Source organism: Hippocampus comes, unplaced genomic scaffold (assembly GCF_001891065.2).
Source record: "Hippocampus comes isolate QL1 unplaced genomic scaffold, H_comes_QL1_v1.1 scaffold86, whole genome shotgun sequence".
NCBI lineage: Eukaryota > Metazoa > Chordata > Actinopteri > Syngnathiformes > Syngnathidae > Hippocampus > Hippocampus comes.
This window is the reverse complement of record NW_017805882.1, coordinates 341,244-359,368: the sequence shown is the minus strand read 5'-3', so window position 1 is coordinate 359,368 and position 18,125 is coordinate 341,244. Positions and strand designations below refer to the sequence as shown.

Sequence of the window (18,125 nt, the reverse complement as noted above, 5' to 3'; positions counted from 1 at the left end):
TATATATATATTTTTTTTTTTTTTTTTTTAACAGTACATTTTAGAAAAAAAACCTTATTTAAAAACAAATTGGAGAGCAAATTCAATATGACTGTATTGCACATTATTAACGCGTATAAACTGGAAAAGATGACAGGTTGTACAAGTCACAGACATTTCACCTTTAGAAAAAAAAAAACACATACAGCAACACTCACCATTGTTTAACTGCAAAATATACTGCAGTGCCTTTTAAAATGTATTTTTGGCATCAGTTTGTGGTAAGATTTCACATTAAAAAGGCACTAAAGGAAACAAAAAGGGCCACCAACATAGGAACTGTTCTTCACTGTGAACTCTTATTGCACAGACTGGTGCGCGACAAGCTTCCAGAAGTGAACCACATCACTTGGTGCCGACAGCTGGTGCTATGTTCAATGTCTCCACCCAGTTGCCGTGGCTTGTGAGCCCCACCCAGCTTGTCTTGTCACATCACAGAGTTCGTTCTACGTGCAGATCCTCCGCTTATCATCAAACAGTTTGCGCACAGTGTAGACCTGAAGGGGAAGAGGTGACAATCTTGTCAACACCAACCATATGAGTGACCAAAAATAGGAATGAACAGCAGTTTACCTGGGTGAGGGCCACGCACAGCATCACCAGTACACTGGCACATGACCAAAACGAGACTCTCCACAGGTTGTCGTCTAAAAGATTTCGGTCCCGCGCCTCAAAAGCTCGCAACACTGTTTGCATCTGCCGACTACGTTCAAGACGTTTTTGTACAGAGTCCATGTACTCCTGAGGGAGTAAAGAGGAAATAGCCATTCAGCTGAATGCAAAATATTTGAGATTGTGATATTATGCAAGTGGCCATAATTTTGCAGCTGGTCTGCGCTCTTTAGAAACACTGCAGCTCACTCTCATATCCTGCAACTTGTACTGCAACATGTTTTCATCCATCTCCTCTAAACCAGCCCATTCTTCATCACCGCCCACATCTCCTCCTTGCCCCTCGACATAAAGCTCGAAGAACACCATCTTCTCCGAGAAGTGGCTGAAGCTGTTATCAAAGCAGACTTGATAGTCTCCCTCCACTGTGGGCTCCACCCTTGGTAAATAGCAAAAACAGGAAGTAAAGACAGTTGTAAATGGACGGATCCAGGAACACGATCCAGGATCTGGGTGTTATTTGAGGTTGCATAACTAACACATGAACTCCATCAGAGCGACGAGTCTCTGCGACCAATGGTGCGCCCTCTGGATTGAGGATGGTGAAATCCACATCCATGCCGGCTCCTCCAATCACCTGGAAATAAAAAAACACATCCACCCTAAACAGTTTTATCCTCACGAGGGTCGCAGGCGTGCTGGAGCGGATCCTATCTGTCTTTGTGCAGTAAACTGGGTATACCCTGAACTGGTTGCCAGCCAATCGCAGGGCGCACACACACACACAAACAACATTCAAACACTCACAATCACACCAAAGGACAATTTAGAGTCTTCTGTTAACCGACCGTGTATGTTTTTTGGAATATGGGAGGAAAATGGAGTACCTGGAGAAAACCCACAATGGCACGGAGAGGACATGCAAATTCCTTATACAAGGCCTATGATCTCCACACTGTGAAGTGGACATGCTTAGTGGTCAACCACCGTGCCGCCCCCGCAAAATATAAAGAACACACATCCGCACTTTTTATTTCCCTAACAGATAGACCCTCAAGCAAACAGTATTGACAATGCACTCGTGCTGGGGGGTCCAAAGTCCGTCCAAGAGCCATTTGTGGCCCGCCGCATATTCTAGTCATAAAATAAAACGCCTGGATCAGAAGGTCGTGAGAAAAAGTATAAAAAGAAACCTCAATATTGCACTGAAATGAAAGTGAATGACATTTATGCTCCACGCACCTAACTGTTGATTGCATAGCTAAAGCAGCAGTAGCGTCAAGCTCAGAAAGCGAACACTGAAGGATAAAGAAATCAATATGCAATGATTAAATAGGGAGCATTAAATTTATGGGGCACGCATACAATTACCTGATACTCGACCTCCATCGTACCATTCTGTATAGCGCGCTGGAAGAAACAATCGGATTTTCCGGCTTGTAAAAGGAAAGTGAACTCGCTGCTCTCCTCCCCGAAAACGAACACCTCCACCAAACTCAATCCGAACACTGCGAGGAGAAGCAGTCGCGTTTTGTTCACAAGCAGAAAATCCATATCGAGAATATTATATTACGATTCCAGGTTACACTTAGACATTCCTTGACATCGTTCTTCCGCAGGAGAACTTTTTCGTGCTGTGATTGGGTAGATAAGAAACGTCATGTCATGTGACACCAACGACCAATTAGAGGGGAGGCAGCGTTCCACTTATCAACCAATCACGATAGAGAAATATTCACCAAAGCCTTTTCGATAATTTGGCTAGGATAATTGTATTTTTAAATACCCTTTTAGGGCATTACACTAATCTCAACGACAAGAATTGAAAGCATGCATCAGCACCTCCTTTTTAGCCAGACCGAGAAATGGGCAGACTCTGGCTACGTTCTGAAAAAACAAAAGAGATCTTAGTTACATTTATGAGGAATAAAACTAAGATCAGAGTCAAAAATGATGCTCAGGTTCTTCATACACTGTGAAGGTTTAAAATCTTCTAGTTTTAGTAAAAGTTTCTCTCTCTGACCTTCAGGCCTGATAACTAAACCTGTTTTGTCCTGATTGAGCTGTAGGAAATTCTCTGCCATCCATGACTTATTATCTAAAATGCAATTTAAAAGTGTATCAATTGGCCCTGTGTTATTTGTAGACACGGCGATGTACAGCTGTGTGTCCTCAGCATAGGTGTGGAAGCTGACGCTGTGTATCATAATGGCCTCCCCAATGGGTAGAATATAAAGATTCAAAAGTATTGGGCCTAAAATTTAACTTTGGGGAAAACTTCCATTCATGCATGTTCTAATCTGCTTTTCCTCACGTGGGCGTGCTGGAGCCTATCCCAGCCGTCTTCGGGCAGTAGGCGGAGGACACACTGAACTGGTTTCCACCCCACGTAGACAAACAACCATTCACACTCACAATCACACCTAGGGACAATTTTGAGCATTCTATTAACATGCCATGCATGTTTTTGGAATGTGGGAGGAAACCGGACTACCCGGGGAAAACCCACATAGGCACGGGCAGAACATGTACACTTCACACACGAAGGCCGGAGCTGGAATCAAACCCTGCACCTCTCCACTGGGAGGCCGACATGCTAGCCATTCGCCCACCATGCCACCCTTAGGGAACCCCACATGTAATTTATTGCATTTTGAATGAACATGTATCCATACTTACAAAGAAACATGTCTGTGAGATGGGAATAACACCAGTTAAAAGACATACCAGAAATGCCCATCAGATTTAAAATTTTTTTTCATAAAATGTGGTGATCTATGTATCGAAAGCAGCACCAAGGCTATGAGTTTTTTCAAGCCTTGCACCTCATATCATTTAAAATCTTTAAAAGAGCCACCGTCTCTGTACTATGGTTCATCCTAAAAGCAGACTGATCTTTCTCTCACATAATATTTGCCTTTAAAAGAATAATACAATTGGAGGGAAACCATTGTTTTCTCAAATCTTACCTAAAAATCGCAAGATGGATACAAGCCTGTAAATATTAAAAATGCTGGGGTCCAAATTGTTCTTCTTCAGAAAGGGATTCACCACCTCCGTTTTAAAAGCGTTGGGGAACACATGTGACCGAAGACAGCAATTGACTATGTTTGAATATCTGTTCCTCGAAGAATCCATAAGAAGTTCTTTGGAAGTGATATGGGAATTGGCTCTAAAGGACAAGTTGTTGGATTTACGTGGGAGAAAACCAAAACTTTCCAATATTTCCTCGGGTAAAAATTACTTTGCAGATTTATTAAAACTTACATTCTACATAATACGTAATCATTTTGATACACCTATTAGTAACTTTTGCAAGTGTACCTAATAAAGAGGCTGCTGAGAAACAGAAAACGCTCACCCATAGACCCCGTGAAGAGAACTTTAATTTGCACTCTTAAGAAATGTAACATTCCTTTGTTCCCCAAGGATGGAAGTTGTTCTGCTTCTTTACTCCATTGTGAGTCTCGAGCCCAACATCGTCAGATCTCGAAACCAAGCCCGAACGGCTAAATCTTAACTTACTGAGTGACAGCCAAATAAGTTTGGGCTAAACATATCAAATTTACAAGCGGGTTGGGGGTTGGGGGGGCACCATGTTGTGAAATATGATGGGATTTTAGTAGAAAACTATTATGACAGGCTCCCAAAAGGGGTCACAAATGGGGGAGCTGACCTGCGATTTTGTTTGGTTTTGTTCGTATTTTCCAAGAGGCTGTTTTATTTTTATATTGCGAGGAAATTCTTGCACTATAACCGTTACCTCCGGGACACCATACAAACACTTTCACTGTGTGCTTTCGCAATAGCTGTAAATTGAATGGCACTCATTCAAGCCCACTGCAACTGCAGACTCCCATCTGTCCACCCGACATCTTTCCAATAAACACAATAATGTGTGCATATGCGTGCTGTGTACTAGACTTCACCATATGGAGAAAATCACGTTCAATTCCCTTTTGCAAGAAAGACAACATATTGGGTGCAAAGTTCATCACGATCACATTTGCGTTGAATATATACATTCGTGCCCTTTTTACAGTCATTGATGTGAGGAAGTAATTTGGGAAAACACAACTAAAACTAGATGGCCAAATTAAATTTCTCTAAGGGGATATATTGTGGGGAAAAATACTTTTTAATCTATTGGAAATAAATATTGAGAGCGATTTGGCCAACTAGTTATAATCCAGTATTGTTTTTCTCCTCACAGCTAATTTAGTGTGCATTCATATCCATGGAAACGCTGATTTATTTATCCGGCCCGGTTGCCAGCCCATCGGAGTGCACACACAGATGAACAACCATCCATGCTCACACCTAGGGACAATTTAGAGTGTTCAGTCAGCCTGCCATGCATGTTTTGAGAATGTGGGAGGAAACCGGAGGACCCGGAGAAAACCTGCACAGGCCGCGGGAGAACATACAAACTCCACACAGGAAGGCCGGAGCCAGGATTGAACCCATGACCTCTGCAATGTGAGGTTGATGCGCTAACCACTGGCCCAGAGATAAAATGAATAATTGTGTTATCCATGTCTTATAAACTAATATTAGAGTACAGTACACCTACCTCTAACATTATTTGATGATTATTTGATTATTATTATTATTATTTTTTTTTTTAATTAATTTATTTTTTTTAATGATTGACAATAGTGACATCTGTGGTGCAACGGGTGCATCTGCTGCCTATTCTTCTTGCTCTTCGATTTATTATTATTATTATTATTATTATGATTATTTTTATTATTTATTTATTTATTAATGATTGACAATAGTGACATCTGTGGTGCAATGGGTGCATCTGCTGCATATTCTTCTTGCTCTTCGACTTTGTCTTCTTCTTTTTTCTTCTTCGTCTTCTTCTTCTTTTTATTTACTGTAACAAACCTTCAATGAAAACAAAAAACGTTGCTTAAAAATCCATAACATGCTCATGGTGCGTTTGTGTTCCCATTATTATGAATGCAACTATTCAGTGCTGCATGCAGCCCTCTTGCCACACACAAGTCCCATACAATACAGATGAGTGCTTATATTAAAAGTCGTGTCGATTATTTGCAAGTAAACAAAGACGTGTTGACTTCTGGTGCAGTGTCATTTGTATTTTCCACAATTTGCCACATCACAACTGCAGGAGGAGCCCAAGAGCAAGAAAAATCTGCTGCTGAAAAGCGTTATCCACACACGAGAAGAAAACATGAGCTCATGGAGAATAACTATAAATCACAATCACAACTTCCAGTATTTGTCATACTCACTACGAGGGAATACTCGCTGTCATCTAAGTGGTGACAAAGCGCATGAGGACAATTAATAGAATGTGGACTACATGTTCATGTCTGTGCAAGCCATTCACCTTCAAAAAACACGCGAGCTCATGGAGAATAACTATAAATCACAATCACAACTTCCAGTATTTGTCATACTCACTATGAGGGGATACTCGCTGTCATCTAAGTGGTGACAAAGCGCATGAGGACAATTAATAGAATGTGGACTACATGTTCATGTCTGTGCAAGCCATTTGTCACCTTCAAACAGTAACACGAGTAGCCACCCAATATTGAATCAATTCCTCTTCTACAGTATTTGCATTGCTAAGATTAGTATGCTTCATTGATGAGAAACTGCTATAAATATAGATTTGGTACTCATCATGGGGAGTGTCCCGGACACACAATCTTCTCTTGCTCTCGGGTTGTTTCTTCCCTGTGTCATCTTCATTTCCTCCTTACACGAGCTTGTTTTAAAAAAAAAAAAACAATATTGGTGACAGCAGGATATGCGTGTGGCAAGACAGTCAGCTCAGTGTTCACCTATAGTGGTGGCTGTAAGGTGAGGCATTTTTCCAAGCTCACAATATTATTCATTCATTTAATGTCTCCCATCGATGTGGTTGTTTTAATCATTTTGCGTGTTTTGTTTATTTTATTTATTTTGTTTTGTTGTCTTTAGCTGTCTTTACAGCATCCCAACCTGGGTAAATTATCTGCTGGATGTGTGGCTGAGATCAGAAGAAACATCTGGAGCATCAATAAATCCAAGGTATTGTCTGTAAAAAAAAATAAAAATTGCTAAATGTAGTAATGTCTGTTCTCAAACGCTATACTCATATTCTTGCAATAGACTATGGAGTATTCACTTCCGAGAAGTGAGGTTGCATCACATGTTCCCACAGGGAGGAACCGCTATTTGTTTTGCAGGCCGTTTATGTCTGTCCATCTTTCTGTCTTCCTTTCATTATCTTTCATTTTGTGTCGAGACTTGCCTTCGAGTATGCCCGCTGCCTCCTTGCCCAGATGGGCCTTGTGACCTTGTGCCTCCTTGCATCACAGGTGGAGCGGGAGACAGGAGATGGCAGAGGGCGGCGTGGCTCGGTACCCTCAAGTCTTTGTGGTGGACAGCCAAGCTGGCTTCTTCCCCGCTCCCAGACCTGTGAAAAAAACACGATGGACTCCGACAGGAAACAAGTTTCTTCTGCTGGTGGTGGCGCTGGCCATGCTGGGACTTGTTGTGGAGGGATGTTTTGTCTATAAACTTTACCTGATAACTGAGGTGAGGTTGATGTCTTCAAATCTTGCTCTTGTGTTGACTGCATTTCTCCATCCAAAATTTCCCTTTCCTTACGTCATGAACTCTCTCACTCTATCTTTCACAAACACAGACACACGCACACACACACTCACAAGCTGAAACAACTCAACATCCCCATTATGTTTGCTTTGGCAATCTCTCCTGAAGTCACATGCCCATTGTGTCAAATGTGTCAAGTGGAAGATACGGTCTCCCACGTTCCAAAAATAAATGTCTTACATTATAGTTTGCACTTTGCAATTTATTGAAAACTATATTTAACAATACTGTAACTGTGTGAAAACAGCACAGCAGTAAATTGTTGAATAATACGATCGTAATAGCATTAAAAAAAAATAATACTTTGGAATTCCCCCGCTCCACCCCCGCCCCCAGTGACGTTAACATTTCAGAACGACTCCTTCCAATAATGGTTTAAGTGTTAGGGGATGTCAATCAAAATAGTTTGGACATACTACTTCATTTTTTCCCCACCGTGGTTGTTTTTCTGTTTTTTGTGCTTTTAGATTGCATTCTAAAACTTTGAGGGACTTTATTTCACGGTGTGCACAGAGAAAATGGTGTTTTCCTGTTAACAGGAGTAATCGCAAACATTATGATGATGATGAAGTCTACATAATAGTTATTCGGTAGTTATTTTCAGTAAATAAAAAAAAGTGGATTTATAGAAATAGTTTTGACATTAATTTACTACAGCAGGAAATTTAACGGTCATCCCGATATTTATATACAGTATTGTAAAAGCACAAAAGTTTGACATCCACCTTTTCACTCCCATTTGTATTGTACGTCAGCACATCAACTAAAAACCGTTTTGCATGTGCTTGTGATGACACCTTTCAAATCTCCACACAAAAGCCCTCTTTTGGTTTGTAGACAACAACAACACTTCCTGCTCTTGAACTTGTGACATCTAACTGTGCTTGTCTAACTTTAACTGTGCTTTGTCTAACTCGTCTTTTCACTTTCCCCCTTGCAGGCATTTTCCATCTGTGTGTCAGATCCTCTCTGTCGAAACATGTCCAACACTAGAACATCCGCCCAGCAGGTAAGATTAAATGGTGAGTTTGTCAGTGATTAATACGTCACATTGTGCTTCTGAATTGCGAGAGTTATTTTTGTCTCTTGCAGGTTGGCTCCTTAAATGGTCGCGTGCCATCGGAAGGTTTGATTATTATGTTGAAACTTGCACAAAAAAAAAAAAACAAAAGCCAAAATTACAATCTGATGGGGATTTTTTTTTTATTATTGCCATGATTTAAACAGGCTCTTTTTATTAACACAAGTGTGTCAGGAAATAGAAAAATATGTCATGCTCAAGTCAGTGTGGATGATAGCTGAGTCTTCTTTAGACCAAACACTATTGGAGATAAAGTCAAGTAGTCCTCTGGTGCAGCCATGCAAATAGTAAAAACATGCCTCAGATGCTTCATGACACAATCACTCAACAAATCCATTTTACACAGCTGACACAACTCTGAACAACGGATAAATCTATGATGATTCCCAACCTTATTTGATGGGTAACAGATAAGATTCAAAATATTATAGATGACTGTCATTAATCATATAGTCATACCGATTGATTTGCTCCCGTCTGGAAACAGGAGGCTCCAATGAGGTTCACCCAGTACCAACTCTGCTGGGACCGAAGCCCTTTGCTCACCTGATATGTAAGAGTCCTCTTAATACAACACCTTCAGTGTTACACAAAATGAAGATCAAAATGGAGATAAGTGTATCTGCTTAGATAGACAATTATAGCTACTGCTTGAATTTATTGGTAGACCCCTCTGTTTACTTGATGACAGGCAGCAGCGATCAGTTTGGGGAGAAAAATGTGGTGCAGTGGGTGGACAAAGATGGCGACTCCATCACCCACCAGATGGGCTACAAAAATGGCCGCCTATTGGTGGAGAAGGACGGTTATTACTACCTCTACTCCAAAGTGCAGATAAATGCTGCAGAAGTGTGTTCGCTCATCGAGCACAAAGTGATGAAAGACACAGGAGCATACGACCAATCTATAGAACTTATGCAATCAAAGAGGTGAGTGAGCACCTTGTTTTCTTTTTCAGTTGCTAACTTGCTCCACAACCATTTCAAACTGTTCTCAGTCTGGGTGGGGCCATTCAATTGCTGGCGCTATGTCGACTCTTTCCTCCAGGTCCCGCTGCTGGACTCCAGAACCTTCAAGTGTCAAGTCATCAGGTGGAGAGGATCTATGGGACAGTTACCTGGCGGGAATTTTCCACCTGCAGTCCGGAGATCAAATTTTTGTCATAGTGGATAGCATACGCAAGTTGCGTCCAGGACCGACTGAAAATTTTATGGGCGCCTTTATGATATCTGCACAGAAACATGTTTAAAAATATATCTAACTCATCACACATGTGTTTCATTGTGATTAATTTCTTCCTTCCTTTTTCTCTGAATGTACTTGAAGCACTCCAAAAAAAAAAGCAAATGATTGTAATCTCAAACTATAGCTGATATTCAGAGTAGATTATTTGTTGCATGGATAAAAATTTCTCTGTATTACCACAGTATATGATTATATCTATTCTGGATTGTTAAAACACTCCTAAATTTGTTTGCAATTATATTTAGTGCTCCAGGCACATACAGGCTAAGCACAAACTTACAGGTCACATTACACAGTTGCAAATTTGCTGATGTTTCTTAAAACATGCGCCTGCAAAGCAATGTGTGTGTGTGTGTGTGTGTGTGTGTGTGTGTGTGTGTGTGTTCGTCGAAGTTTCTCTCCCCCCCTCCTTTTCCATCAACGCCCCACCATTTTTTTTTGTTTTGTGTGTGTGTGTGTGTGTGAGTGTGTGTGCGTGTGCGTGTGTGTGCGTGCATGTGCGTGTGGGTGTGTGTGTGTGTGTGTTAAGAGCAGGATGTGGTGAGGGATAGATGCAAAAAGGAGAGGATAGAAAGGCGACCAGAAAAACGACGGCCGGGTTGGTGTGGTTGACTCAGCTTTTTGCAATGTGTAAAGAAACATTCAATATTCCGACTCCGGCCTTCCTGTGTGGAATTTGCGTGTTCTCCCTGTGCCTGTGTGGGTTTTCTCCGGGTACTCCAGTTCCCTCCCACATTCCAGAAACATGCATGGCAGGTTAATGGGCCGCTCTAAATTGTCCCCAGGTGTGAATGTGAGCGTGAATGGTTGTTTGTCTCTCTGTGCCCTGCGATTGGCTGACCAGTTTAGGGTGTCCTCCGCCTACTGCCTGAAGATGGCTGGGGTAGGCTCCAGCACATCTTTTTAGCGACTTTAATTGAACTTGAAATCTTACACTTTGATGACATCTTGACTTTTATTTAAAAAAGGATTGTGATGAAGTATGGAGGCAGAAGGAACAAAACTCATTGTCCAAATATGTTTCCATCGGACTGTGTAAATGTCGGTGTCGGGGCTTTGCTAAAAGTATCATTCTTCAGAACAAAGTGCATGCAAGGCTGCACAGCATGGAAATTGACAAAAAGAGTCTACAAGATATGGAAACCACGTGGCGAACGGAGAGACCATGTTTAGACAGACTCTTGAAATAATTGGGTTATTTCCTGTCGTAAGCCCCAAATCAACACATCCGCATCTCCTGTGTACACCTTACAACATGAACGTTGGCCAGTATGTGGTTGGTGGTAATCTCAAAACAATTCAAAAACTGATTTACTCTGAATTTCCATTTGTTCATTAAAAATAATAAATTTTCGGTGAAAAATATAACGTTCTACAGTATGTATTTAATCATACAGTACCTGTCTGGCTTTTATACATTTATCCAAAAATAAATAAATAAATCTCAATTTTTCATCCTGCGCTGCTTGTTACGTCTTCGATTTTCCCGAAAGATCTTGTCTGAATGAGATCCAGCGCAAGAATGACATCACAGACAATACATTTATTATTGTAGTTGTAGTTTTCTGTGGTGTAGAACTCTACCGCAACAACAACAACAAAATATATGAACGTAATTATATATTCAATGTGCAACTACAATGCAAACTATAATCACAATCATAAATGCGAAACTGATGTGGCATTTCCAACAAAATTTGTGCTGAGCATGCTGAATCTTTAAAGGTTATTCTAACCGTCTGTGCACGACATGCAAGTAACCAAAGACAAACACTTCTGGAATTTGCTTTCGATGAAATAAAGCTTACGAGTCACAATGCCGAGGAACAATTTCTATTAATTTTTTTGTTAACATTGCCACCTCGGGTGGCTATGGGCTTTTTTTTTTTTTAACTAAACCACACTTTAAAATAAATAAACAGGAAGTGATGCACTGTTATTTCCCGCTACTTGCAACTAGAGGGAACTTTCCCTTTCGCGAGACACTTTTCAAATATTCCACTGATAACTTTGTCGCAATTGCTTTCACAGACGTCATTTTCTCCTTTTTACACACACACGCGCAGACACACATGCAAAAACAAACAGAAATATGAGCTCATATATTTATTTCCATGTTAATATGGATACAATCAGCGCGGTGCAGTTTGTCCATTGGACTTACATTGGTTCATCACATTTTGCAAGTCCACAATTTGTGCATTCAACAATACACCTGACATCCTTTGGTTACACTTTATTTGAACAATGCCCAAATCTAGAGCTACATCTCTGTATTTTACACCTTAAATGAAACATGTACGTTCCTGTCAACCTGTTCCGCTTACTTGTTTGATTCTTCAGATTTGGAAATTAACTACAAGTGCATGGAATTGGTTGACGGGAGTCACTGACTCCCGAGCATGCATGGAAGGATTTAGTTCAGTCAGAAACGGCGTGAATGGGAGACTGAATTGTCGACAGTCGTCTATGTGTGCCTGATTGGCGACCGGTTTGTGGGAGTGCTTCATCCCAAGAAAGTTGGGATCGACTCCATCACGCCCTGAACAGGATCAGCAGTGCAGCGAATGAATGAATGTGTGGATGACAACAAAAGCTTCATCAATTCAATCAATTCCTTTTTGAGTGAAAATTCAAGTTGATCTTACACAAGCTTGTATTTACATCTTAGTTTGTGTTTATTGAGCAAAACTGAACTGCTCCGTAAATATTTTGGGGCTCTTTTTTCCCCCTCAATCTTTGTTTGCAAAACTAATCACGCCTTCAACTTTCTATTGTGTTATTACCCAAGCAATAATTTACAGTCAGTGTTGCAGTGCTGCCAACTGATCTTGACTGTGATCTTGACTGGTGTTTATCCAACACGTCATGAAGTGAAACCAGAAGAGAATCTCAAAGCCATTTATAAAACAAAAACAGAACGAGCAACTCAAAATAAAAACAAAGTGGATTGCACATTAACACTAATGTAGTGTTCTTAACATATAATAGCATCGTATTTGACATACAGCAACCTGCAACATAAATAATCCCATTTTGCCAAATAAATATGCAAATTATTACAAAGAGGCAGTCAGTGTCGAGTCCATATCTGCTTCCTGATTGCAACATCTCTTCTTCTTTTTTTTTTTTCCCCACGTGAGATCTGCAAATTCTTTCACAAGATACTCCTGTTTAGTTCTTTCGTTGGATTACTTACAGGTCACAGGGAGGCGGTTCTGATGTCAGATATTAGTCCACAAGGAACATGCCCAAATTGGAACCAGTGAGCTCCAGCTTCCAGTCCTGCAGTCCCTCTTTCGGTATACTCATGTGGGTGAGCAGCCGCGTGTTGCCGTCCAACCAGCCCACTGTCCAACAATTCTTGCTCTGTGGAAGCGGCTCTGCGCGAAGCTCCACTTGGCAGCTCAGTGTGTCTCCCACACGCACGCTGAGGAGGCCGGCATTGCAATTGTACGTACAGGTCAGGTTGAGGTTCAAGTAGATGAAGTAAATCCCCGCATGTTGGGGCCACAGCGAGTGTTGCTTTGAGTCAAAATGGAATTTGCTTCCAATAGACTTCTCAGTGCCGTAGTGGACTGGATCCCACAGAACGGTTGAGTTCACCAACTTGCCTGCAAAAAGAGACAAACGCATCCAATTAGGGACATTCCCTTCCTTCATTTACAGAACCGGAGACGTCAGAACAAGGCAGGCAATTTAGACAACTACCAAAGGCCCCAAGCTGAATGGGCAGCTGAGAGACAGCTGACATTAATCCATATCAAGGAAAAAACAATTGTCCTGCTTATCTTAGGTTCGCTTTCAAATATCCATTCAAAAATTGCACGTCAAAAGGTCTTTTGTTGTTGCAATGTATGTGAGGTTTGCTTTCAGAAATAATTGTTTAATCCATCCATTGTCTGATCTGCTTATCCTCGTGAGGGTTACGGGGATGCTGGAGCCTATCCCAGCTACCTTTGGGCAGTAGGCTGGTTGCCAGCCAATTGCAGGGCACACAAAGACAAATACCCCTTCGTGCTCACAATCACAGCTCGGGACGATCTAGACTTGAGTGTTCGATCAACCTAACTAACCTGTGTGTTTTGTTGGAATATGGGAGGAAACTGGAGTACCAGGAGAAAACCGGCGCAAGCACGGTGAGAACATGCAAACTCCACACAGGAAGGCCGGAGCCGGATTCAAACCGGCAACCTCAACGAGGTGATTCTCAATCAGCTTTCATTGATCTAAGTGAATGTTCATTTCCCCTTCGGTCAATGAGGACATAGAGTCTGCTCATGTTTTATATTGATGACTGTTGGACCTCAAATTCACTTCAAATGTGATGAGATGACTGATATTTGACATTTTGTTAATTTCTATTTTTACATAAATAATCTCTATTCTAAACATGCAACGCCACAACTAATAATACACATTAATGGTATGTAATCATCAGTAAGAGTGTCGTTGATAGAGCAAGGAGCCACGTTGCTAACTGATTTGAAATTTGCACAATAAGGCAGTACTCTCGAAGATTGGTCATGACAATGGAAACGCATATTAAATAACTTTCCTAGATTCTAAAGTGAGCAAAAAATCATAATGTAAAATAATGAGGCTAGAATATTTTATTGCTTCCACTGCAGAGTTGACATCCTATCCGCCTTCGTCCCACATTCCAAAACCATGCATGTTAGATTCATTGAAGACTCGAAATTATCAGTAGGTGTTAATGGTTGTATCCGGATAGGGTGCACAGTCCCTGCGCCGCCTTTCGCCCAGAATCAGCTGATACAGCTAGACACTAATTAGGATTCGCGCTGGAGAAAACGGATGGATGATTTTCAAACACATCTCACCCAAAATAATAAATGGACTTACTTGAGACTGCCTCCAAGAACGCAAAGTTCTGCATCTGTCAACAGACAAACAACAATGGCATAATACGTCATATATTGTGCAAAAGAGGAAAAAGCATTTGAGTGATATGTCTGATTTAAAAAATCCAAAATGAACCTTGTATGCGGGGCTCGATGCGAGTCCTCTCAGTTCTTCCGGAGCAGATTGAAACGGCGGCAGCCGTGAGTCCACAGTGGAGCGCAGCTCCATCAGCACCGGGATGCAAGCTACAGCCAGGGCCGTGAGCGCTGCAAACAGGACGAGGATTGACACGAGCATGCACACGTCCAGACAACGACCACGATCACGGCTTCTCTTCTCCGGACACTCAATGTCCATGTCTTTTGGTCTATGTCCCAACAATGCGCACATGAGCACGGTTGAGGTGACAAGTGGTCTAATTGTAGCGGGTAACTTCCACAGGATGGCGGCTCTTTCTGCACCACAGTCCTGTCCGGCCCACGGGAGTGAACAGAGTGTCGCCGAGCCGGCCCTTTTATAGCCAAAAGGCGAGAGTTCCGTTTCACACAAAAGGAAAAATCACGGAAGTCATGGGTTTCCCTCCTTACCTTATTCTCACGCCGCCGCCTCCTCCTCCACCATGCATTGCCCGGGGGCGTGAAAACTTTCCGAGACTCCTCGATGTTTCGCAACCTCTTGGGCCGCATAATTTATTTTGAGACGGAGGAAGTGAAACCGGTTCCACTCTCCGGCATACTGTCAAAATGCCAAAAAAAAAAAAAAAAGAGCAACAAAACATCTAACCCGTGAACCTTACAAATAAAGAAAGACATTAAAAAAGCAACAAAAAAGGCATACAAACATTTGAATAAATATTTTGAACGGTCAAATTGATCATGAATAAAACAAAACAACAACAACACTTTAAACCCGGCGAATATACGAAAAAAAAATAATAATAACAGCAACAGACCCGATCAAATCGGTAAACAACGCCAGTAAAAAAAGCACCTGTTAAATCTACAAATAAACAAATGAAACAGAACAACAACAAAAAACACCGGTATTGGGGGGTAGAGGGTGGTCGGGGTGCGGGGGACGCTGTGCAGGTATGGATGGAGTGCAGCGCTTGAGTTACATCATTGGAATAAGAGAGGAAAAACGTTTTCTGGCGCAATTTTGGCACATCCACACCAAACGGTTTCGCCTCCCATGCCAGCCAATCATATTAATGCATTCATGTGACGTCAGGAATTCCCCGTCATGTGGGTGAGTGGTTGACGCAACTCAGAGAGCGAAAGGAGGCACAATCGCTTTCCTCACGCCTTTTCGATTGCATTTGTATTGTATTGCCTATCCAGAACATATTATATGACTGTTCAAATCTAAATAGTTAGTTAGCAAACAAGAAGAGGATACTTTTCTGTCAAACAGTTTATGAAAATAGCCATTGTTAAAAACTTTTGATATTTTAAAATTGCTGCTGCATACTGTGAAATCCTTTGGCAAATTATTTTTTCCCCCTCCAGTGGATTAAGATCTGGTGGCAGAGTGTGTTCAGCACGTCTGCATCTCAGCCCAATCCACACATGCTGTGATTCTTGGCTCATGCTTTCTGTGTGGGATTTGTACGTTTTCCCCAGGCTTCCATGGGTTTTCTCTACCAGTACATGCTCCTGTTCAGTTTTCTCCTAGATTCTCAAAATCACGTTTCTTCAGTGAACCGAAGCACTTACATTTCTCTTGGGTGTGAACAAGGCTGCACTGGTGCAAGAAAATGGACCCCGGACTTTGACCCTCTTTGCGGGGGCGCGCGAAACGAACAAGCTCACGAACTCTCACTGAAGTCGGCTGGCGTGTGTATCACAATCACGCAGACCCGTTCGTAAATGGGGCACATGAAATGCATGGTGGTGTGGCGTGGGGGAGTCAATTCTTTAATATTTTTTGTTCGTGATAAACCTCTACTCCACTCTTAGTAAGAGTGAAAATGTCAGAAATAGGGGTAGGTCCACTTAAGCCCTTACAGCATTTTATGTGCTACAATAAAAGATATTTTTTAGACTGTACTGACTTATATGCTATTTTGCCCCTTTATCCTAGGGAGAGAAAACATCCTGGAGCCGTCCCTGTTTCTCGCAATATTTTTTGTTGCTTGATAACATTTTGTGTGTCTATGAGTCCACTATCTTGCATGTTTTGTATTTTTTTTCTTTGTTTGTTTGCTTGTTTTTGTATTGTGCTACTCGCCGATAGTACTACGCTTCTCATTGGTCAAGCCAGAAATCTCAGTCTTAACGGCAACTTTGATTGGCTAGGCTCGGCAGTACATTTACAAGGAAACACGATATTGTAAAATGATCTGAAAAGTTAGTAAAGTTGTTTTTTCCCCCCAATATTTTAATAAACGTTTAACTCTCACCCCTTTACTGGGTCATCAAACGACATGATAAAGAACCCAGACTAGTGGCACTGCTGCTCCTACAGTCCCTTGTCTTGAATGGCACACTTCGCGACAACCACTGGCAAGTATTATTATAGACAACATTTACAATATATACACATTGATGCCTTCTTGATTGCGTCTATGCCTCAGCTGTATATGGTGTGGCAAAGTGAAGCTAGCTGTGGTGATGCCTCATTCACCTGTGCAGCCATTGGAGATATATGATCAAGCCAGAACTGATTGGATTAATACCAAACCATTGCTTTCGATTGCATTAAGTTATTCTTGGTGGGCATTCTGTTAGTATTGACAGAACATCCGTTAATCCATCATTGATGGGGACCTGTTTTGCTGACGACTGATGAATAATGGGAAACTCCCAAAAACTCACATACTCGACTTACGCTTTGGCACTTATTGACTAGAGACGTCTTTTCCGCTCGCTCTCGCTGTATAACTTCCAAATTTGACTCCCATTTGTATAAGAAGTGCCTGACATATTGGTTAACTGTAATATTTTGCCTGTGTGCTTTTTCTGACAATTTTTTGGGATAAAGATGCTGAAAAAGCCAGATGCTGATACTACTGCCGTTAGCAAGTCCATGCTAGTGGCCATATTAGCAGACCACCGGTCGACTCTAAAGTCTTCGTTTGTCGAACTGAGAGGGAAACTCGATGAGCTCCAACAAGCTGTCAATAGCCACGACTATAGGGTGGCTTCCGTTGAACAAAATGCAGTCTTTTCACCATCGAATGGAAGGCATTGAGGATAGCTGAGACACACTTGAGATCGTGTGGGAACGGCAGTAAGACAGAACCAGTTATCTGCACACAGAATCATGTCCAGAAGTTGGAGAGTCTGGCAATTGTCCAGTGGTGGCTGCGACCACAGTTGCCCACCGTGTAGCTCCACCCCTTTCTATCAAGGACAATTGGAGAACCATCCATCCATCCATCCATCAATTTTCTGATCCGCTTTATCCTCAAAAGGGTCACGGGTGCTGGAGCCTATCCCAGCCGTCTTCGGAGGCAGTAGGCGGAGGACACCCTGAACTGGTCAGCCAATCGCAGGGCACACACAGATGAACAACGATCCACGCGTACACTCACACCTCGGGACAATTTAGAGTGTTCAATCAGCCTGCCATGCATGTTTTTGGAATGTGGGAGGAAACCAGAGTACCCAGAGAAAACCCATGCAGGCCCGGGGAGAACATG

The 18,125-nt window shown here is 41.8% G+C and overlaps 3 protein-coding genes across 4 annotated transcripts; 1 reads left to right on the top strand and 2 right to left on the bottom strand.

The window, feature by feature from the left end:
- Positions 1-44: 44 nt before the first annotated feature.
- Positions 45-2,299, bottom strand: tmed1b (transmembrane p24 trafficking protein 1b). The gene is made up of 5 exons (XM_019889347.1): positions 2,023-2,299; positions 1,191-1,288; positions 901-1,090; positions 613-780; positions 45-536 (listed from the first exon to the last, which is right to left on the bottom strand). The coding sequence occupies exons 1-5, from the start codon at positions 2,203-2,205 to the stop codon at positions 486-488; spliced, it is 690 nt and encodes a 229-aa protein (XP_019744906.1). The 5' UTR covers positions 2,206-2,299; the 3' UTR covers positions 45-485.
- A 4,096-nt stretch (positions 2,300-6,395) lies between these two features.
- Positions 6,396-9,713, top strand: tnfsf14 (TNF superfamily member 14). Of its 2 annotated transcripts, none has more exons than XM_019889346.1 (8): positions 6,396-6,492; positions 6,613-6,702; positions 6,993-7,212; positions 8,231-8,299; positions 8,383-8,398; positions 8,859-8,924; positions 9,063-9,300; positions 9,419-9,713. In XM_019889346.1, the coding sequence occupies exons 1-8, from the start codon at positions 6,440-6,442 to the stop codon at positions 9,618-9,620; spliced, it is 954 nt and encodes a 317-aa protein (XP_019744905.1). In that variant the 5' UTR covers positions 6,396-6,439; the 3' UTR covers positions 9,621-9,713. The 2 variants fall into 2 exon arrangements, with proteins under 2 accessions (XP_019744905.1, XP_019744904.1); XM_019889345.1 differs by having other exon boundaries at positions 8,383-8,416.
- Positions 9,714-11,709: 1,996 nt separating this feature from the next.
- On the bottom strand, positions 11,710-15,243 carry LOC109527233 (uncharacterized). Its single transcript, XM_019889025.1, has 4 exons — positions 15,070-15,243; positions 14,618-14,993; positions 14,483-14,516; positions 11,710-13,230 (listed from the first exon to the last, which is right to left on the bottom strand). Exons 1-4 carry the CDS (start codon positions 15,105-15,107, stop codon positions 12,848-12,850), a joined length of 831 nt encoding a protein of 276 aa, XP_019744584.1. The 5' UTR covers positions 15,108-15,243; the 3' UTR covers positions 11,710-12,847.
- Between the last annotated feature and the right edge of the window lie 2,882 nt (positions 15,244-18,125).

Coding starts and splice junctions, on each gene's coding strand:
- LOC109527233 (XM_019889025.1), bottom strand. CDS start 15,107: ATGCATGGTGGAGGAGGAGGCGGCGGCGTGAGAATAAG. Junction 14,517..14,617: donor CATCGAGCCCCGCATACAAG/GTTCATTTTGGA, acceptor GTCTGTTGACAG/ATGCAGAACTTTGCGTTCTT. Junction 13,231..14,482: donor GTTCTTGGAGGCAGTCTCAA/GTAAGTCCATTT, acceptor CTCTTTTTGCAG/GCAAGTTGGTGAACTCAACC.
- tmed1b (XM_019889347.1), bottom strand. CDS start 2,205: ATGGATTTTCTGCTTGTGAACAAAACGCGACTGCTTCTCCTCGCAGTG. Junction 781..900: donor ACAAGTTGCAGGATATGAGA/GTGAGCTGCAGT, acceptor TTACTCCCTCAG/GAGTACATGGACTCTGTACA. Junction 537..612: donor TGTGCGTGGCCCTCACCCAG/GTAAACTGCTGT, acceptor CTTCCCCTTCAG/GTCTACACTGTGCGCAAACT.
- tnfsf14 (XM_019889345.1), top strand. CDS start 6,440: ATGCGTGTGGCAAGACAGTCAGCTCAGTGTTCACCTATAGTGGTGGCT. Junction 8,925..9,062: donor GCCCTTTGCTCACCTGATAT/GTAAGAGTCCTC, acceptor ACTTGATGACAG/GCAGCAGCGATCAGTTTGGG. Junction 9,301..9,418: donor GAACTTATGCAATCAAAGAG/GTGAGTGAGCAC, acceptor TCTTTCCTCCAG/GTCCCGCTGCTGGACTCCAG.